Source organism: Giraffa tippelskirchi, chromosome 4, assembly GCF_054371585.1.
Source record: "Giraffa tippelskirchi isolate mGirTip1 chromosome 4, T2T-mGirTip1v1.2.pri, whole genome shotgun sequence".
NCBI classification, from domain to species: Eukaryota; Metazoa; Chordata; class Mammalia; order Artiodactyla; family Giraffidae; genus Giraffa; species Giraffa tippelskirchi.
In genome coordinates, this window is record NC_137278.1 from 197,578,926 (window position 1) to 197,595,771 (window position 16,846).

At 49.4% G+C, this 16,846-nt stretch overlaps 1 protein-coding gene and 1 long non-coding RNA gene across 4 annotated transcripts in view; one reads left to right on the top strand and one right to left on the bottom strand.

Annotated features, from left to right (window-relative positions):
• The window catches only part of ANO2 (anoctamin 2), a 328,686-nt gene extending 312,595 nt beyond the window's left edge, over nucleotides 1-16,091 (top strand). For both annotated transcript variants that reach the window (XM_081587341.1, XM_081587340.1), the window contains 3 exons: nucleotides 309-490; nucleotides 13,000-13,105; nucleotides 15,200-16,091. In XM_081587341.1, coding sequence (XP_081443467.1) covers nucleotides 309-490; nucleotides 13,000-13,105; nucleotides 15,200-15,472 — 561 coding nt within the window. In that variant the 3' untranslated portion in view covers nucleotides 15,473-16,091. The remainder of the gene's footprint in view (nucleotides 1-308; nucleotides 491-12,999; nucleotides 13,106-15,199) is intronic.
• LOC145544431 (uncharacterized) lies at nucleotides 3,770-16,468 on the bottom strand. Of its 2 annotated transcripts, XR_014081417.1 has the most exons (10): nucleotides 16,418-16,468; nucleotides 15,180-15,307; nucleotides 14,883-15,108; nucleotides 14,456-14,635; nucleotides 13,834-14,051; nucleotides 13,013-13,246; nucleotides 11,513-11,639; nucleotides 8,423-8,677; nucleotides 4,807-4,907; nucleotides 3,770-3,999 (listed from the first exon to the last, which is right to left on the bottom strand). It is a non-coding gene; the product is annotated as an uncharacterized LOC145544431 (long non-coding RNA). The 2 variants fall into 2 exon arrangements; XR_014081418.1 differs by lacking the exons at nucleotides 3,770-3,999; nucleotides 4,807-4,907; nucleotides 8,423-8,677 and adding exons at nucleotides 10,341-10,559; nucleotides 10,717-10,752 and having other exon boundaries at nucleotides 14,456-14,565; nucleotides 14,883-15,068.
• Nucleotides 16,469-16,846: the final 378 nt, after the last annotated feature.

Consider the following 16,846-nt stretch of genomic DNA (forward strand, 5'->3'; position numbering starts at 1 on the left):
CAGCATCAGTTCAAATATCTCAGAGATGTTTATGCCCTCCCTCACCAAATGGTCCAAACTGGCTTAGCATCCTTTGCTTCGGTGGTCATAATTCACTCTCTTGACAGCCAGTGCCCTGTGGGTGTCCTTCCACGTGTCAAAGATGGAAAGGTCAGCGGCATGAGCTCAGGGACGAGAGGGCTCCATTAGTCAGAGCAGTACCTCTGGATGGGGAGCGGAGGAGGGTGGTCTCTTGGCCAGATGGACCTGAGCCACATGGACGGTGTCCATCCTGACCGTTCCTCGGGTGCTTGTGGTTCTACCCGCAGGCTTTTGTCATCGCCGTCACCTCCGACTTCATCCCCCGCCTGGTGTATCAGTACTCCTACAGTCACAATGGGACTCTGCATGGCTTTGTCAACCACACCCTCTCCTTTTTCAACGTCAGCCAGCTGAAGGAGGGGACGCAGCCGGAGAACTCCCAGTTTGAGCAGGAGGTTCAGTTCTGCAGGTAAGGTGATCGGGGGCAGGAAGATGGTGGAGGACTGGAAGCGGCAGGTCCAAGGAACTCTCCGGATGACCTAGAATTACATCATTATCCTTCTCCTTAGCCTCTGTCTCACATCCCCAAGTCCCAGACCCCAAGAAATCAATTTCAATGAATCAACCAATATTTTTTCAACTGGAAGGTTTCAACACTTTATTTTTTTAAACTTTTTATTTTGTATTGGGGTATAGATGATTAACAATGCCATGATAGTTTCAGATGGACGGCAGAGAGACTCAGCCATACATGTACACATATGCATTCTCCCCAAACTCCTTTCCCATCCAGGCTGCCACATAACATTGAGCAGAGTTCCTTGTGCTATACAGTAGGTCCTTGCTGGTGGTCCATTTTAAATATGACAGTGTGTCCATGTCCATCTCAAACGCCCTGACTATTCCTTCCCTCTATCCTTCCCCCTGGCAACCATGAGCTTGTTCTCTAAATGAATCAACCAATATTTATTGAGTGCCTTTTGCTAGACACTGTGGAGCAGACAAAAAGGTATATAGGTTTATTCTCACCATCAAGGGAAGGTCTGTTTTATGCTCTGGTTGGGAAGAAAACAGAACTCTCTAGGACATTGCACATTGTTCAGTGATTATGTCTAGTATGGACCATGAGCCTCATGGGTGTTTGGAGGAGAGGGAGAACAGTAGGGGCTGGAATGGAATGGGTGGGCTTCTTGGAGGAGCTGTGAAGAGTTGTAGGACAAAAAGCGTATCATAGGCGTCGAGTCAGCACAAGCCAGGTCATGGGGATGGGGTGAACCTGGGGTATTTGATAAACGCTTAGGGGCTAGCTGATGGAGTCTGCGAGGAAAGTGTTTGGGAGATAAACATAGGGAATAATATAGGAAATACAATATATAGAGCAACTCCTCAGGTAGTGTAATCCAAAGTGTTGTTGCACTTGAATAGGTAGGATGAAGTAGATACTGCTGCTGCTGCTGCTAAGTCGCTTCAGTCGTGTCCAACTCTGTGCGACCCCATAGACAGCAGCCCACCAGGCTCCGCCGTCCCTGGGATTCTCCAGGCAAGAACACTGGAGTGGGTTGCCATTCCTTCTCCAGTGCATGAAAGGGAAAAGTGAAAGTGAAGTCGCTCAGCCATGTCCAACTCTTAGCAACCCCATGGACTGTAGCCTACCAGGCTCCTCCGTCCATGGGATTTTCCAGGCACGAGTACTGGAGTGGGGTGCCATTGCCTTCTCCGGAAGTAGATACTGAGAAACCTTGAAATCTTATAGAAATTTTAATGTGATGCAGTAGGAAGTTATAGACTTTTATAGGGCCAGGTAGTTAGAGGATAAAGTGTAGGCTTAGGAAAATTAATTTCCTAATTAATTTCCCACTCTGGGTCTCAGCGTGGAAGATGGGTTAGAATTGAGGGAACTCAAGGAGAGTGGCTGAGGTGCTACACCATTCAGACATGAGCCATGGAAGGCCTGGAATGGAAATGTGGAAGAAATTTGGAGTGGGGGAGAAGATGAGCTACTTAATGTCATACCTTACAAAGCTGGGGACTGGAGGCCTGAGACAGAGCCTGAGTCAGGATGATTCCGAAGTTTGGGCTGACGTCAGAAGACTGGGAAATTGTGAGTCCGTTGACAGGGATGAGGAAGATACTAAGAGAATCTGGTTTTACCGTCCATGTGATGAATTTGATCCCAGTCATGTTGCATGTGAAACGATGGTAAGAAATCTAAGGGGGCAATTTCCATCTAACTCCTGGGAGAGTAGCTAGAATTCCTGAGAGGACCAGGTTAGAGTCAGGATTGTAATCTGTAAGCACAGAGATCACTGAAGCTGAGAAACAGAGAACTCTCCACTACTTGCCTGAGAAGGGCAAAGGAAGAGAAAAAAAGCAGAGGGGGAATAAATTCTTTAACCCTTTTGTGCCTTGGTTAAGTGATGGTCCATAGAGGACTCGATCCAAGATCATACCCCCTTGTATTTAAGTAAATAGAATGCAGGGACTTCCCTGGTGGTCCAGTGGTTAAGAATCCACTCGCCAGTGTGGGGGGCACGGGTTGGATCAGTGGTTCAGGAACTAAGATCCCACATGCCATGGCATCTAAGCCACAACTGCTGAGCCTGTGCTCTAGAGCATGTGAGCCACAGCCATAACTACTGAGCCCACGCTCCCTAGAGCCTGTGCTCCACAACCAGAGGAGCCAGCAGAAACCTGTGTGATCCTAGAAAAGGCTTCAACTTTCTAAAAGGTTTCCAGTGACAGATCCTGAAGTAAGACTGACATTTGTTCAAGAACGTAAGCCTCAACCCCTACTTGCAGCCGCAAACAGCACAAGTGTGACTTGTTGCCTGGGGAAGCAAGGCTAACACTGTTCCTTTGGTTGGTCTAGAAGCACATATAGACCTTCTAGAAGTTGGTCTGGAAGGCCTGTCCAGAGGGACCTTGCCCTTGGTCATCAGATCTTCCAATGACCCTCTGAATATATTTTCCCGTGGATTGAACTGGCTTAAACACAAAGGGACTTTAATGCCTCCATATTGAAAACTGAGGGTAGTTCTAGTTGAGTAGACTTGCTTCAATCTGCCCAAACCAAATCTTACTCCATCTTCCAACTCTACTGTAGTCAATGGTAACTGTAGTTTCAAGGAAACTACAGACCAGTATTATACCCAGTATTATACTGGGTCCAAATCCAGTGGGAAGCAAGCCTTCTACCTCTTTCCCAACCATATCAGCAGAAGTCTTGCTGTAGCTCATTGGTTGGGATCAGTGCATGCTTCCTACCCAGAACCAATCACTGCAGTTAGAAGAATGTGATGCTTTCCATGGTCTTTGGTGCTATTGGAGGTTGGGAGTGGGAGGTGAAATGATCTCCATCTAAAGCACATGGTCTCAGAGTAGGGGGTTGTTCCCTCCTCCTCTGAGATCTGAAGTCACGATGAACACATGCAGCTCAGCCAACACAACAGGTGCCCAGGAGACCAGGCATTATTAGCACACCTGAATGGCATTGAGCTTTGCTGTATCCACTGTCAGAGTCACTGGACTTTCTGGGCAGCCATAAAGCCCTGATAATTCTTCTCTCCAATGAAAGTTGAGGGGACCGTGGCTCATCTGTGGTCCATAGAGTGGCAGAATTAAAACTAGCTGTGTGTGTAGGAAGGGCATTCTATATTTCTGTCAAGAAAATGTACCTGCCGAAAACAGATCAAACTCAAAGAATTTGGTTTGATCTTACTCTGTACCAACTGGGATCATAAGATCATTGTGCACCTATTTTTTCAATACTTTATTTGTTTTTGGCTGTGCTGGGTCTTCTTTGCTGCACATGGGCTTTCCCTAGTTGTGGGGAGTGGGGGTTACTCTTCATTGTGGGGCACAGGCTGTAGGTGTACGGACTTCAGTCACTGTGGCACATGGGCTGAGTAGTGGTGGCACGCAGGCTTAGTTGCTGTGTAGCACATGCTATCTTCTAGGTTCAGGCTCAAATCATGTCCCCTGCATTGGCAGGTAGATTCTTAACTACGAGGGACCACTAGGGAAGTCCTCATTGTGCACCTGTTTTTGAGGCTTTATGATAGGCTTGGGATGGGTCATATAATAGGGAACAAGACGGTGCCTCCCTTGAGGAGTCTAGATGAATGAGATGAGTAAGCAATGAGAATCGAGCTTCTGTGATTGCAACTAGGAGACTGCAGGACACTCTCCTAGCCCTAAAGGAAGAGGCCACACACCTAACCTGGACCTCAGTGTCCAGGGCAGGAGTGGCCAGACGGAGAATCCTGTTGAATCTGCTCCTTCCCGGGAGGGACCAAGGCGGCCTGGGTGGTGAGCAGGGTGGGAGGAGCAGTGATGGGCAGGAAGGGGTTATCAGGTGGTGCTGGAGGTCCATGGAGGACCGGGTATCCCACACAGAGGGGCTGGATTGTGCTCAGTGGTCGGAGATGAAATAAGGTTGAACTAGGAGAAAGAGACCAGGCAGGAAGGAAAACAGAATCCAGACCAGGAAGAGCATGGCAGGCACGGGAGGTGTGTGGACTCCTTTTATGGCACTGGGAGCCTCTGCGGGGATCAAAGGGACTTCTCACCCATGTCATCTCTGACTGCACTGTGAAGAGCAGCAGGTTACATTGGAAATAAGGGACTGCCCTGCTCTGAAGTGTAAAACAGATGTCTGGAGAGCAGGGTCAGCATATCATCTAGACATATACCATCCCAAACGGGTATACCGTGTGGGCTGCCTTTTCTAGAAGGATGAGGAGTGCTGATGGAAATCTCTACCCACCCCAGGTGGGTCCTGCTTACCGCATGTTGTGGGGACCTGGCTGGCTCGCCAAAGTCTCTGGAAATTTAGGAAGTAGAGACATAAATTACTGATGTCCTTGTAAGCCAGGATTTGTCAGTGGCTGTCAGAAAGAGAAATGAAAAAATAAGAGGATGGAGAGAAAGAGAGATTGTGAGAAACACAGAAACACAGACAACGTCAGAGCTAGCCCGCGTTTAGAACTTCTTCCATGGTGGGAAATGAAATTTGCCCTGATTTTCTGGCAAATAGTGTTGGGAACTCAATGACCCTTCTTATTCTTAGTTTTTCATGACCTCCGGAGATAAATGTGGTCAAATAAAACTGAGGTCTTGGGCTCCAGCTCAGCCTCGCTAGGGATAGAGGTATCTTAAAAATAGCAGTAAAAGTTAGGACAAGTCTCTGACTGCCCGTTCAAGATGCGTTCCCAGCATTTTTGGAGCCATGTCTGCCTCGGACATTTAACTGCCCCTCCAGGGCTGCTCAATAAACAGCCCCATGACGTCAGTCTGTGGGCATGCTTAGTGGCCATTTAACAGGGTCGAGGGGCCCCCATGTCCTACAGGCTGAAGGGTGGCTCAGGCTTCTGGCTCAGTGGGAGGGGAGCAGAGAGATCAGCAAGGCAGGGTCGGGGCAGGGACCGGGGTCTCAGAGCTCTAGGAATCCACCTGGGCTTGGGCAGCCCACTGGGTCTGTTTGGAGATGCTGAGTATCCTGCAATAGCATCCTTGGGTGATGCCTGTGGGCTTGTCTGTAGGATTCAAGTTCTCTCCTGTCCCAGGGTCCTTCAAGTTCCTTCTGGGGCCTGGCTGCCTCTCCTCTGCTCCTGGCCGAGATCAGAGGGAAAGCCAGCTTTCTGGGTACCTCTGTTTATCTTTATCAGCCTCTAGATCAACTCGGGCCTCATTAGTTCCTAGTGGGCCGGGCTCTTTTCCCTTATGGAAGGGAAAATTTCAAAAGACATTTGTAAGCAGCTCGGGTGGTATGAAAATATTGTGTGCCATCTTGTTCAGCATTAAGACATTACTTTCCAATGGGACTATTAAATTTTATTTTATTTTATTTTTTTTTTAATAAATTTATTTATTTTAGTTGGGGGCTAATTACTTTACAATATTGTAATAGTTTTTGCCATGCATTGACATGAATCAGCCATGGGTTTACATGTGTTACCCTTCCTGGACCCCCCACCCACCTCCCTCCCCATCCCATCCTTCTGGATCATCCCATTGCCCCGGCCCTGAGCCCTTGTCACATGCATCGAACATGGAATGGTGTTCTGTTTCACATATGATAATATACATGTTTCAATGCTATTCTCCCAGAACGTCCCACCCTCACCTTCTCCCTCAGAGTCCATAAAATTGTTCTATGCATATGTGTCTCTTATTCTGTCTCGCATATAGGGTTATCGTTACCATCTTTCAAATTCCATATATATGCATTAGTATACTGTATTGTTGTTTTTCTTTCTGGCTTACTTCACTCTGTATAATGGGCTCCAGTTTCATCCATCTCAGTAGAACCGATTCAAATGTATTTTTTTTAATGGCTGAGTAATATTCCATTGTGTATATGTACCACAGCTTCCTTATCCATTCGTCTGCTGATGGACATCTAGGTTGCTTCCATGTCCTGGCTATTGTTTTAAAAAAAAATTTTATTTTTACATACCACTGTTTGGGATTGAGAAATGCATTTACTAACTGATGTATAATGACTAAAAGATCATTTTAGAAAGCTGTTTCACATATATATGGAATCTAGAAAGATAGTACTGATGAACCTATTTTGCAGGGCAGCAATGGAGATACAGACATAGAGGACAGACTTATGGATGAGGGCAGCGGGGAGGAAGGAGAGGGTGAGACGAATGGAGAGAGCAGCATGGAAGCATATACGCTACCATATGTAAATAGATAGCCAATGGGAATTTGCTGTATGACTCAGGGAACTCAAACCAGGGCTCTGTAACAACCTAGAGAGGTGGGATAGGGTGGGAGGTGGGAGGGAGGTTCAAGAGGCAGGGGATATAGGTATACCTATGGCTAATTCACGTTGATGTATGGCAGATATCAAACCAATATTGTAAAGCAGTTATCATTCCATTAAAAATAAATAAATTAAAAAAAAAAAAAGCCATTTCTAGGACTTCCCTGGTGGTCCAGTGGTTAAGACTCAGCATTTGTGCTGCAGGGGGTGCAGTTTCCATCCCTGGTCAGGGAAACTAAGAGCTCATATGCTACAGGGAGTGGCCAAAAAAAAAAGCCATTTCTGAATGTCGATGACCAACCCCTTGGTTTATTATGTCAGCAGCTGCAGTGACTCTGTATTGTGATGACCTGTGGCAGGTGTCACTGTCAAGGTGACCCTGCAAGTGAGGATGGGAGGGGGGCATCTGAGCCAGGAGCCTCTCTTCCCTGCCTGCACCTCAGTTTCCCCATCTGTAAAAGTGGGGATTTGGAATAAATCACCTCCAAACCTTCTTTTATACTTCGTGCAAAAAATCAATAGTGAGCAACACGTGTAATACATGAATTTATTCCTGTGAAAATTCTAAACATCACAGGCAACCTCTCCAACTCTGTCCCGCATCCACACAGCCCTGCCCAGCCCTGGGCATCTTTCCAACTGTAGCCCTGGTGACACGTTTGCTCCACCCTTTCTCAGTCATCTTCCCATGTATTAACATAAAAATGAATTTATAGAACTTTTAAAGATACTTCACAGGTTCTCTTTCTAATAATGAACTATATTTTGAGTTAATAGGAACCTTATTTCTTTAGGTCATGTATACATTCAACCCAATGTGATTATTTCACAGTGTTCGAACAATCTAGGTGAAATATGAATGCATTTTTAAAGTTAAGAGTTAGTGTTGATTTTACCTCTATTACTTAATGTTTGTGAGTTTGCTTCACTTAACACTGTGATTTGGCTCCTGGAAGCTCAGTGTGAAAATATATTTGGGTCACTGAATATTGCCATTAATTGGATCTTTAAAAAAAATATTTATTTTTGGCTGTGCTGGGTCTTCATTGCTTTGTGCAGGCTCTCTAGTTGCAGCGAGCACGGGCTGCTCTTTAGTTGTGGTGTGCAGGCTTCTCGTTGCAGTGGCTTTTCTTGTTGTGGAGCACGGGCTCTAGGGTATGTGGCCTTCAGTAGTTGTGGCACGTGGGCTCAGTAATCACAGCTCCCAGCTCTAGAGCACAGGCTCAGTAGTTGTGGTGTGTGGGCTTAGTTGGCCCACAGCATGTGGAACCTTCCTGGACCAGGGATCGAATCTGTGTCTCCTGCATTGGCAGGTGGATTCTTAACCACTGGACCCCCTAGGAAGTCCTGCATCCTTCTTTTGCAATTAAGAACTTTTTTGTTATAAAAGTCATTCTTTATAGACGTATGTGTGTATATATGTATATGTATGTATATGTATATGTATGTATAGGTATATGTAAAGGAAAAGACTCTTTTCTCAGCCCCCACCCCAGTCATTCTCTCCCAGAAGAAACTGTTGTGTCCATTTCTGCCTCCAGAAATCACACTCACACAAGCTGTCTCATTTACTGCTCACTGTTTTCCTTTGACATTCACTGTAAATACACACACACACATACTCACATTCCTTTGTTCATGGTGAGTCAAGAAGGCTGTCCCATGCGCACCTTCTATGTACCCAGCCCAGTGATGCACATTTTGTTGGCTCCGTGAAGTTAGAATGATGAGCTCCAGAAACTTGGAATAACTTTCTCGGGTTCTTACAATTAGTAGCGGGCCCAGCAGCTCCAGTCCAGTTTTAGACACTCTAGTTGCTTCATTATTAGAAGACTCTCCTTATTACAAGACTCCAGGGAACTCTCAAACTCAATGTTAAGGCTGAAAGAAAATAAAGGAAGACTGAAGGGATGAGGGTGAGATCTGGGAACTGTTCCTAAAATTATAACCCCGAGCTTCAACCCCGGCCAGCAGATGCAGGAAGTGAGCACATGTGGGGTTCACCCAGTGCTAGGCCACCCAGTGGGACTTTGGGAAACCCAGAGCTCTCCAAACCAGGGGAAAGGGGATGGCTTTGGGAAGCATTTGAGCTGATGGGAACAGAACAGAAGCTCTCCTGCCCATCAGCCTGATGCTGGCCTGCTTTGTGCCTTTACCTGGACTGAGAACCTGAGAGAAGCTCCCTGCAGTTGGGCATCAGCTCTATTTAGTTCATCTCAGTATCATGGGAAACTCAGGGCATCTGAGCCATGCTCAGAAAGCCGTGCTCCTGGAAAGCCAGGAGGAATTGGGAGCAGGGGTGTACCTGCTCCGTCTTCTTTTAACAGAAGAGGTGTACTTCTTAAGTCACCTTCAGTTAAAGGAGAAAGAACAGCTCCAATGTACCGGGTCCTCTGACATGTCGGGCAGCGTGCTGAGTGGTCTTCATTACAACTTTGTGAGATGGAACGTCGATGTTTCATGGATGAGGACCCCGGCCATCAGGTCGTTAGGTAACTTGCTAGAGTCGTTAGGTAACTTGCTAGAGTCGTTAGGTAACTTGCTAGAGTCGTTAGGTAACTTGCTAGAGTCGTTAGGTAACTTGCTAGAGGCCAGAGAAGTGAAATAGTGGGGGTGGGATCAAGCCTTCATGGGCTGCCTCCCCATGCTTTTGCCAATGCCGTTCTCTGCACTGGGCTTGGAGGTGAAACAGACCACGGTCACCAGGTTGGCCACAATTAAGTTCAATAGCCACTCTGTCTTTTCTGGACGTGTCTAGTCTTAAAACTAATGATCTCTTTGTTTAATTAGTGTCTTCCGATTACTCAGTGAAAACATTTGATACACTTGACTTCTTAGGATGAATTTTTTTTAAAAAATTCTGAAATCTGAACTTTTGTTATTGTTGTTCAGTCGCTAAGTCGTGTCTGACTCTCTGCCACCCCATGGACTGCAGCATACCAGGCTTCCCTGTTCTTCACTATCTCCCAGAGTTTGCTCAAACTCATGTCCATTGAGTCAGTGATGCCATCCCACCATCTCATCCTCTGCCACCCTCTTCCCCTTTTGCCTTCAATCTTTCCCACCATCAGGGTCTTTTCCAGTGAGTTGGCTCTTCTTATCGTGCGGCCAAAGTACGGGTTTCAGCTTCAGCATCAGTCTTCTAATGAATATTCAGGATTGATTTCCTTTAAGATTGACTGGTTTGATCTCCTTGCTGTCCAAGGGACTCTCAAGAGTCTTCTCCAGCACGTACTTGACTTCTTAGGGTGAATTATTTTTAAATTATGAAATCTGAACTTATATTGGAATGTAAATGAGCAATCATTTACCTGGTGGCAGAGGCTTACTGGAATCAGTGTTCTTCAAACTGTGAATCATGGTTCATCAGTTGAGAAATGGCTTACTGTATCATGAGCAGCATTTTAAAGACTAGGAGAGGAGAGGACAGCAGAGAATAAAAGAGTATCAGAGCATGGGATACAGCAAGGATGAGTGTGTTCTGTGTGATTTTTATTTCTGTGATACATATGCATGTGTGCATGAATGTAAAATGCATTGCTTACTCCAGGTCACAGTTTTTATTTAAAGTTAGCTTTGGAAAGAGAAATGTGAACAGATGCACAAACCATTAAATTGCGCGCTGCTCTTTTCTGGGCAGTGCTGGCCCTATAGTTCCTGACAAAGCGCCCTTAGTCCAATGGCACAGCGGGACTGCGAGTCGAGCTTTCTGGACGGATCTCTGTGTTAATCTTTCCCCAGACCCTTGATGAGATGGATGTGCCTGCCAGATTCAAAACATGTTTTGGACACTCAGGGAGGGTAAAGTGACATTTCCAAACGCTGTGGTGAGTTAGTAGCAGAAGTGGGACCAGAATTAGATTATTTATGGATTCTTTGCAGACTGGAAAAAAGAGAGGGGTGAGCGATGGCTGTCTTACTGAGGTCAGTGAGCAGCTGTTCCTTCATCGATGGAGCTAGAAAACAAGCAGGAAGGACTGCAGTGGCAGGATCGGAATGGACCTGGAGGAGATCTTCCCCACGGTCAAAAGTTGGGGTGGGGCAGGGGTTCTTGAGAAAGGCAAGACAGATTCCTGTCTGCCTGGGATTTTGGGGGCAGAGCAGGAGGGTGGGCGAGCCTAAGTTTTTTTCCCCACCCAAGATGACCTTATTCCCTTGGCCACACCCTCGCCCTCTCCCACGAATGGGCGTGGTCTGGAGCTGATCTTGTTTCTGTCCTCAGCCAGGGATGGCGAGGATGAACCCTGTGGTGCTTTGCTGGGCTGCAGTTAGCTTTGTTTCTCATCCGGATGTCAAACCAAGCCTGCAACAGCTGTGATCAGCTGTCGGAAGAGGGGAGCCGGGTGGGAGGGGGTGGCTCCTGGCCTCTTGCCCAGCCCCAGTCAAACGTTCAGCCTCCACCTCTCCGTTTGCCTCTTTCTGTGACTGACTCTCCTGCTATGACTTTCTCTGCCTTTTTGCCTGCATCTCTTTTCACTTCCCCCAATTTTTCCCCTTCTCCCCTCTTGGGAGGGGATCTTCTTGGGCCATATCTTGTTGGACCATTGAAAGCCCCTGTGCTTCTGTGTGGATATTTTAGAGCCATGGGTTCATTCAGGACAGGGAAGGGTTCAGAGAGCATCCACACCAGAGTCCCCCACCCCAAAACACAGCTGGGGGCCAGGAGCTTCCCGACAATGGAGGAAAGCCTAGATTCAGGCAGACTGGGATTCTCACCTTGACTCCACCCCTGGCTGGCCAAGCATTGAACTTCTCTGAGCCTCAGTTCCCTCCTGGGTTGCACGGGGATACCCATGCCTGCCTGCGGATCTTCTTCTCAAGTAAAGAAGCTTCAGAAAAGTTCCTTGTCGGGGATGGACACATTCAGTATATGCTTGTTTTTCCTTCTGGGTGCCCCCACCCCTCCCTGCCTTCCTCAGCATCCCTGCATCCCCCTGGTGGCCTGATGCTACCCCATCTCATGCTTCAGCCCAGGGCTTGTTTTGTTTTCTGAGCATCAAAGGTTTGTTGAATTCCATGGAGAAAACAGTTCCATGAAGGGGCATAAATCTTCTGTACCAGCTCTTGCCATTTTTCCAGGCTTAGAAAAAAAGTGATTCTGAGAAAATAAGCCATTTTTAACATGAGTCATCCCAGGATGGGAAGCAGGGGGAGGGGGGAAGCAACAGCTCAGACAGGCCCTAGACCTCTCCATGGTCTGAGCTCGAGGCCGGCAGTGACATTTTGTTTTTTAAACAAGTGTGTGTGTGTGTGTGTGTGTGTGTCTGTGTGTGTGCAGTTGCTCAGTTGTATTTGACTCTTTGCAACCCCATGGACCGCAGCCCTCCAGGCTCCTCTGTCCATGGATTTTCCAGGCAAGAATACTGGAGCGGGTTGCCATTTCCTCCTCCAGGGGAGCTTCCCAACCCAGCCATCAAACCCGTGTCTCTTGCATCTCCAGCAATGCAGGAAGATTCTTTACCGCTGAGTCACTGAGGAAGCCTTAAACAACATGGGCAGATGATCAAGATGGGCAGTTAAAACAGGGGGCTACTGCCCAACTGTGACCATTACCACTGCTCCCCCAAATCCACTCAGCCTTCAGCTTGGTCTGAATCAGCTGTCAAGAGAGGCCAGCCCCCCCTCATGGCCATGGTCCCAGAGCAGACCAGGCTGGGGAGGACCCTTGGACTCTGCATCTTCACTGAGTCCTGGGCCTCGGAGCACTCTGCCAGGTGTCTGTGGGTTCCCCGCCCCTCTCAGAACCCACAGGCTAGTGGACCCCAGATGGATCCCCTGTCCTGCGTTCCTCTCATGATTCCTGGGCCCCTCATGGCAACCCATTCCAGTATTCTTGCCTGGAAAATTCCATGGACAGAGGAGCCCAATGAGCTACAGTCCATGGGGCCACAAAAGAGTCAGACACGACTGAGCACACACACACACACACACACACACACACACTAGAAGCAGAATCCAGAGGAAACTTCTGGAGATGTTGGAGAGAGTGAGAAAGACACTTCTAGGCTGACATTGGCTCTTCTGGAGTTTGGACTTGTTTGGACGTTGTTGGTTGGGCCCTGGGTTCCTTCCCTCTGCCCCTGCTTCCTAGGTCTAAGAGCCAAGGCCCTGCCTGCTGCTCTGACTTTTGAGGTGACAGCCAGAGAGGCACCTCCTTCCCTCCATCTCCTCCCCGTCTTCATATCGCCTTCCTCTCTGGGCAGGTTTAAGGATTACCGGGAGCCGCCGTGGGCCCCAAACCCGTACGAGTTTTCCAAGCAGTACTGGGCCGTTCTGTCTGCACGTCTGGCTTTTGTCATAATCTTCCAGGTGAGTTGTTCAGCTAAGTTAGGCACAGCTGGATCCAGACAGCCCTGACTCCAGGTTTTTAGTGTGCTCTGTGACCCTTGCTGGGTGAGGGCTTTCACGAACGGATGGATGCGCAGAAGGAGAAAAGGGCACAGAGTCAGGCTGCAAGGCAGACATGGAGTAATGTGCAGGGTGGAGAAGGATTCCCATGTAAACTTCAGACCGGAAAGTGGGGAACAGCAGAGAGAGCAGAGTCTCAACCTGAAGGCAGACAGGCAGCACCCCCACCCCACGGCCGGTCTCCACGCTCAAGAAAGGGCTCCAGTTCTAACCCTTCCTTCCAGCTCCCACCGGCCCCCTCTTTGTTGTGTTGTTTCAGCCCCTGAGACTCCCAGTGGGAAAGGCCCCCAGAATCCCACTAGGGCCCCTGCTGAATAGCAAACCCGAGCTGGCGATTCCTATCTCCCATACTAGCTGAAGCTACAGTTGCATCACCCGAGATTCTCTGGGCATGAGGCGCCCACTCCCACTGCTGGCCTTGGAGCAGAGCTGGGGTACCAGCTCAGATCCCTTACCCAGGCTTTTGTATTCCCCGAAGGCGGGTCCCTGGAGGGCTCTAAGGTATTCTGACCCAGCCCCCAGCCCAGGAAGTGGGGAGGACCCCCGGCTAGTGTTTCACCTGGAGAAGTAGCATTCATGCTCTGGAGGATGGCGGGGCAGAGGGGTGGGCGTGTGCTGAGAATCCTCACCTGTCCCCCGCTGCTCCCCGCCCCCAGGAGCCGCCTCGCTTTACCACCGCGTGTCATGGGTCACTTCCACTCCCTGGGAGGACTTGGTTTAAGAGGCGAGTGTGGGACTTGACTCAGCAGCTCCAGATGCCCTGAGGTGCCCAGGGAACAACCTTCGGTTCCCAAGTCTTCCCTGGGCCCTTGTGGGTTCAAGGTGGAGCTGGGGGCACATTTAGAGCCTGGAAGACAGAGGGCAGGGCTCTGACGTCTCCTGCGCTGTCACTGTCCTCGGGTCTCAGGAGAGGGGGCGTGTGAGCATGAGATGGGCAGGTGGAGACGGAGACCACACCTGGAGGTGGGGGGCGCTGGTGGAGGACTGGGAACCAGAGTACCCAGGGAGTGGCCCTGAATCGGGCTGTGCGCCATAGCTGCCTGCAGGAAATATTCACCCACTTAAGTAGAAAATGCTCCTGGGAAGAGGGAGGGGGTCTCATCCTACCTTAGGGGAGGGGATGTGGCCTCCCGGGGGTAGAATTAAGTAGAAAATGCTCCTGGGAAGAGGGAGGTGGTCTCATCCTACCTTAGGGGAGGGGATGTGGCCTCCCGGGGAGAGAAAGGAGCCAGTTAGAGGTGTGCACACAACCTCAGAATCCATGAAGGCGGGCAGGAGGCAGGGTCCAGGCAGGCGCTGTGACTGGAGATGCTGTGATGGTTGAACAGGGTCCACCTCTGATATGGGGGGCAGAGGGCCAGCTGGGAGGAAGAGAGGGGCCGCTGGTCCAGGGAGAGACCCGGAGGGGCCGTCAGTCCTTATGGCCACTTCCTGAGAAGTTTAGGAGGGAAGGGTCATGTGTATGCCTATGGCCAATTCATGTTGATGTATGGCAGAGGCCTTCACAATATTGTAAAGTAGTTATCCGCCAATTAAAATAAATAAATAAATTTTTTTAAAAAAGCTTTGGAGCGAGAGGCCTGGAGGCAAGAGCAAGACATGAGGGGTGGGAGGCAGGTGAGAGAGGAGGAGTGGAGGAGGCAAGGAAGGCATGGCTAAGAAGGGAAAGGCTACCCACTCCAGTGTTCTAGCCTGGAGAATTCCATGGATGGTATAGTCCATGGGGTCGCAGAGTTGGACAGGACTGAGTGACTTTCGCATACACGATGCTGTCGGGCCGTGCGTGGGAGCAGGGCCCTGTGACTGCTCCACTTTCTCCTGGGGCCCCGAGGGACCATGGTGCTCATTCAATGGCTGAGATCAGCTGAGGAGACAGAGGAACACAGAGCCCCCTGCCCCTGGGTCTGGGTCTGTGTCATCACCACCACCCACCCACCCCGGGTCGGAACCCTCCAGCTGGGGCCTCTCCTCTCACCGCTCCCCCAACTCTCCCAGAACCTGGTGATGTTCCTGAGTGTCCTTGTGGACTGGATGATCCCTGACATCCCCACGGACATCAGCGACCAGATCAAGAGGGAGAAGAGCCTGTTTGTGGACTTCTTCCTGAAAGAGGAGCACGAGAAGCTCAGGCTGATGGAGGAGCCGGCCCGGAGGAGCCAGAGCACCGGCCACCACAGCAGGAGGAGCCCAGCGGCCAGCCCGGCACCCTCGGGCCAGAGCCAGCCGGGCAGCAGTGTGTCCTCGGGGTCCCAGCACACCAGCGTGTGAGCCGGGGCACGGGGGCAGCAGAGACCAACACGGGCTGTGTGCCCGCACAGCAGGGTGTCCGTCCTTCCGCAGAGTCATGAAGACAGAGATTCGAGAAAGGAGGTGGAGGATGTGTGCAGGAGGAAAGGGAATCATGCTGCTTCTCAGAAGCTTCGGCTTGGGTTTCTTTTAGGTCCTCTTTTGAGCTGTATCCCTTGGGGGGTTGGTACCCACTTTTGCATCCATCGGTGAAAGAACTGGGTCTCTCCAGCCTAGGGTCCCAGGCACCTCGAGCCTGCCCCGTGCTCTGCCCCCTCCCCAGGTCTCCTCCCCGCATTTAGGTGGCCGTGGGCCATGAGCAGCACAGTCCAGGCTCTGTTTCCACCCCATCATAAGTGATCTCACCTCCCTTCCCAACATCACCCCGAGAAAACCCTTTGCGTCACTGTCACAGCCTCAGTGGATGCAGCTGAAGCTTCCAGGCTGATGGCTGTGGCCTCTGGACCCAACTGAGGAGCAAAGGTCCAGCCCTGGGCTTGTCTCCAGTCCATGTCCCGGGGATGCTTTGAGCTCAGTGCAACTAATCATCCTTTTATGCAGGTTCAGGTTTAAAATAATAAACTGAGACATTCTTTATAAAGATGCATCTCCTTGTCTTTTGTTCTCTCGCTTACAAGCATGGTTCTCAGACTAGTGATCCAGAAGAGGAAAAGAGAATGCATGGAGCTACGTTCTGGGAGAGACAGACAGTGAGCTGATGTATGAGCAGCATTTCAGACTTAATAAGAAACATGAAATAGAACAAGGGAGACAGGAAATAGGGAGGGAGGGCATGGAAGGAGGGGTTTGCCATTTTATGTATAAATTAATGATGAACCCACAAGGGTCCAGAGATGACATCTTGCACAGCTAACGCTACTGGGAGATTTTCAAGTACAGTTGGAGCCAAAGGCCAATGTCACTTACCATCACCTCTCACATACCTCCACCCACCTGCTGTCCACAGCCAGTTATGCTGTCCCTCCCAGGGGACGTGGCCCCGGTTCCCTGCAGGTCAGTGTGACAAGCATCCAATTCAGTCACAATGGGAGCTGCCAGGAAGGTCACACCCTCCTGGCAGGTGTTGGTTACTTTGACACACTAAAGTTTTAGATTGGTTTTCCAGTTCTTTATTTTCAGGCCCACCATCTTTTTTCAACATTTTATCTCCTTGTCCAAGTCCTCTATACTTTAGGAACATGTTCGTCCCAGAAGAGTATTACTCTCCTGGACACACACCCCTCCATCCATTTATAGTCTACAACACAGGAATCCAGCAGCGTCTAAACTCTTATCTGAATCTATCATGGATAATCTGGAAGGGAGGTGGAGACTCCCCCAGCCCTCTGTAACCTT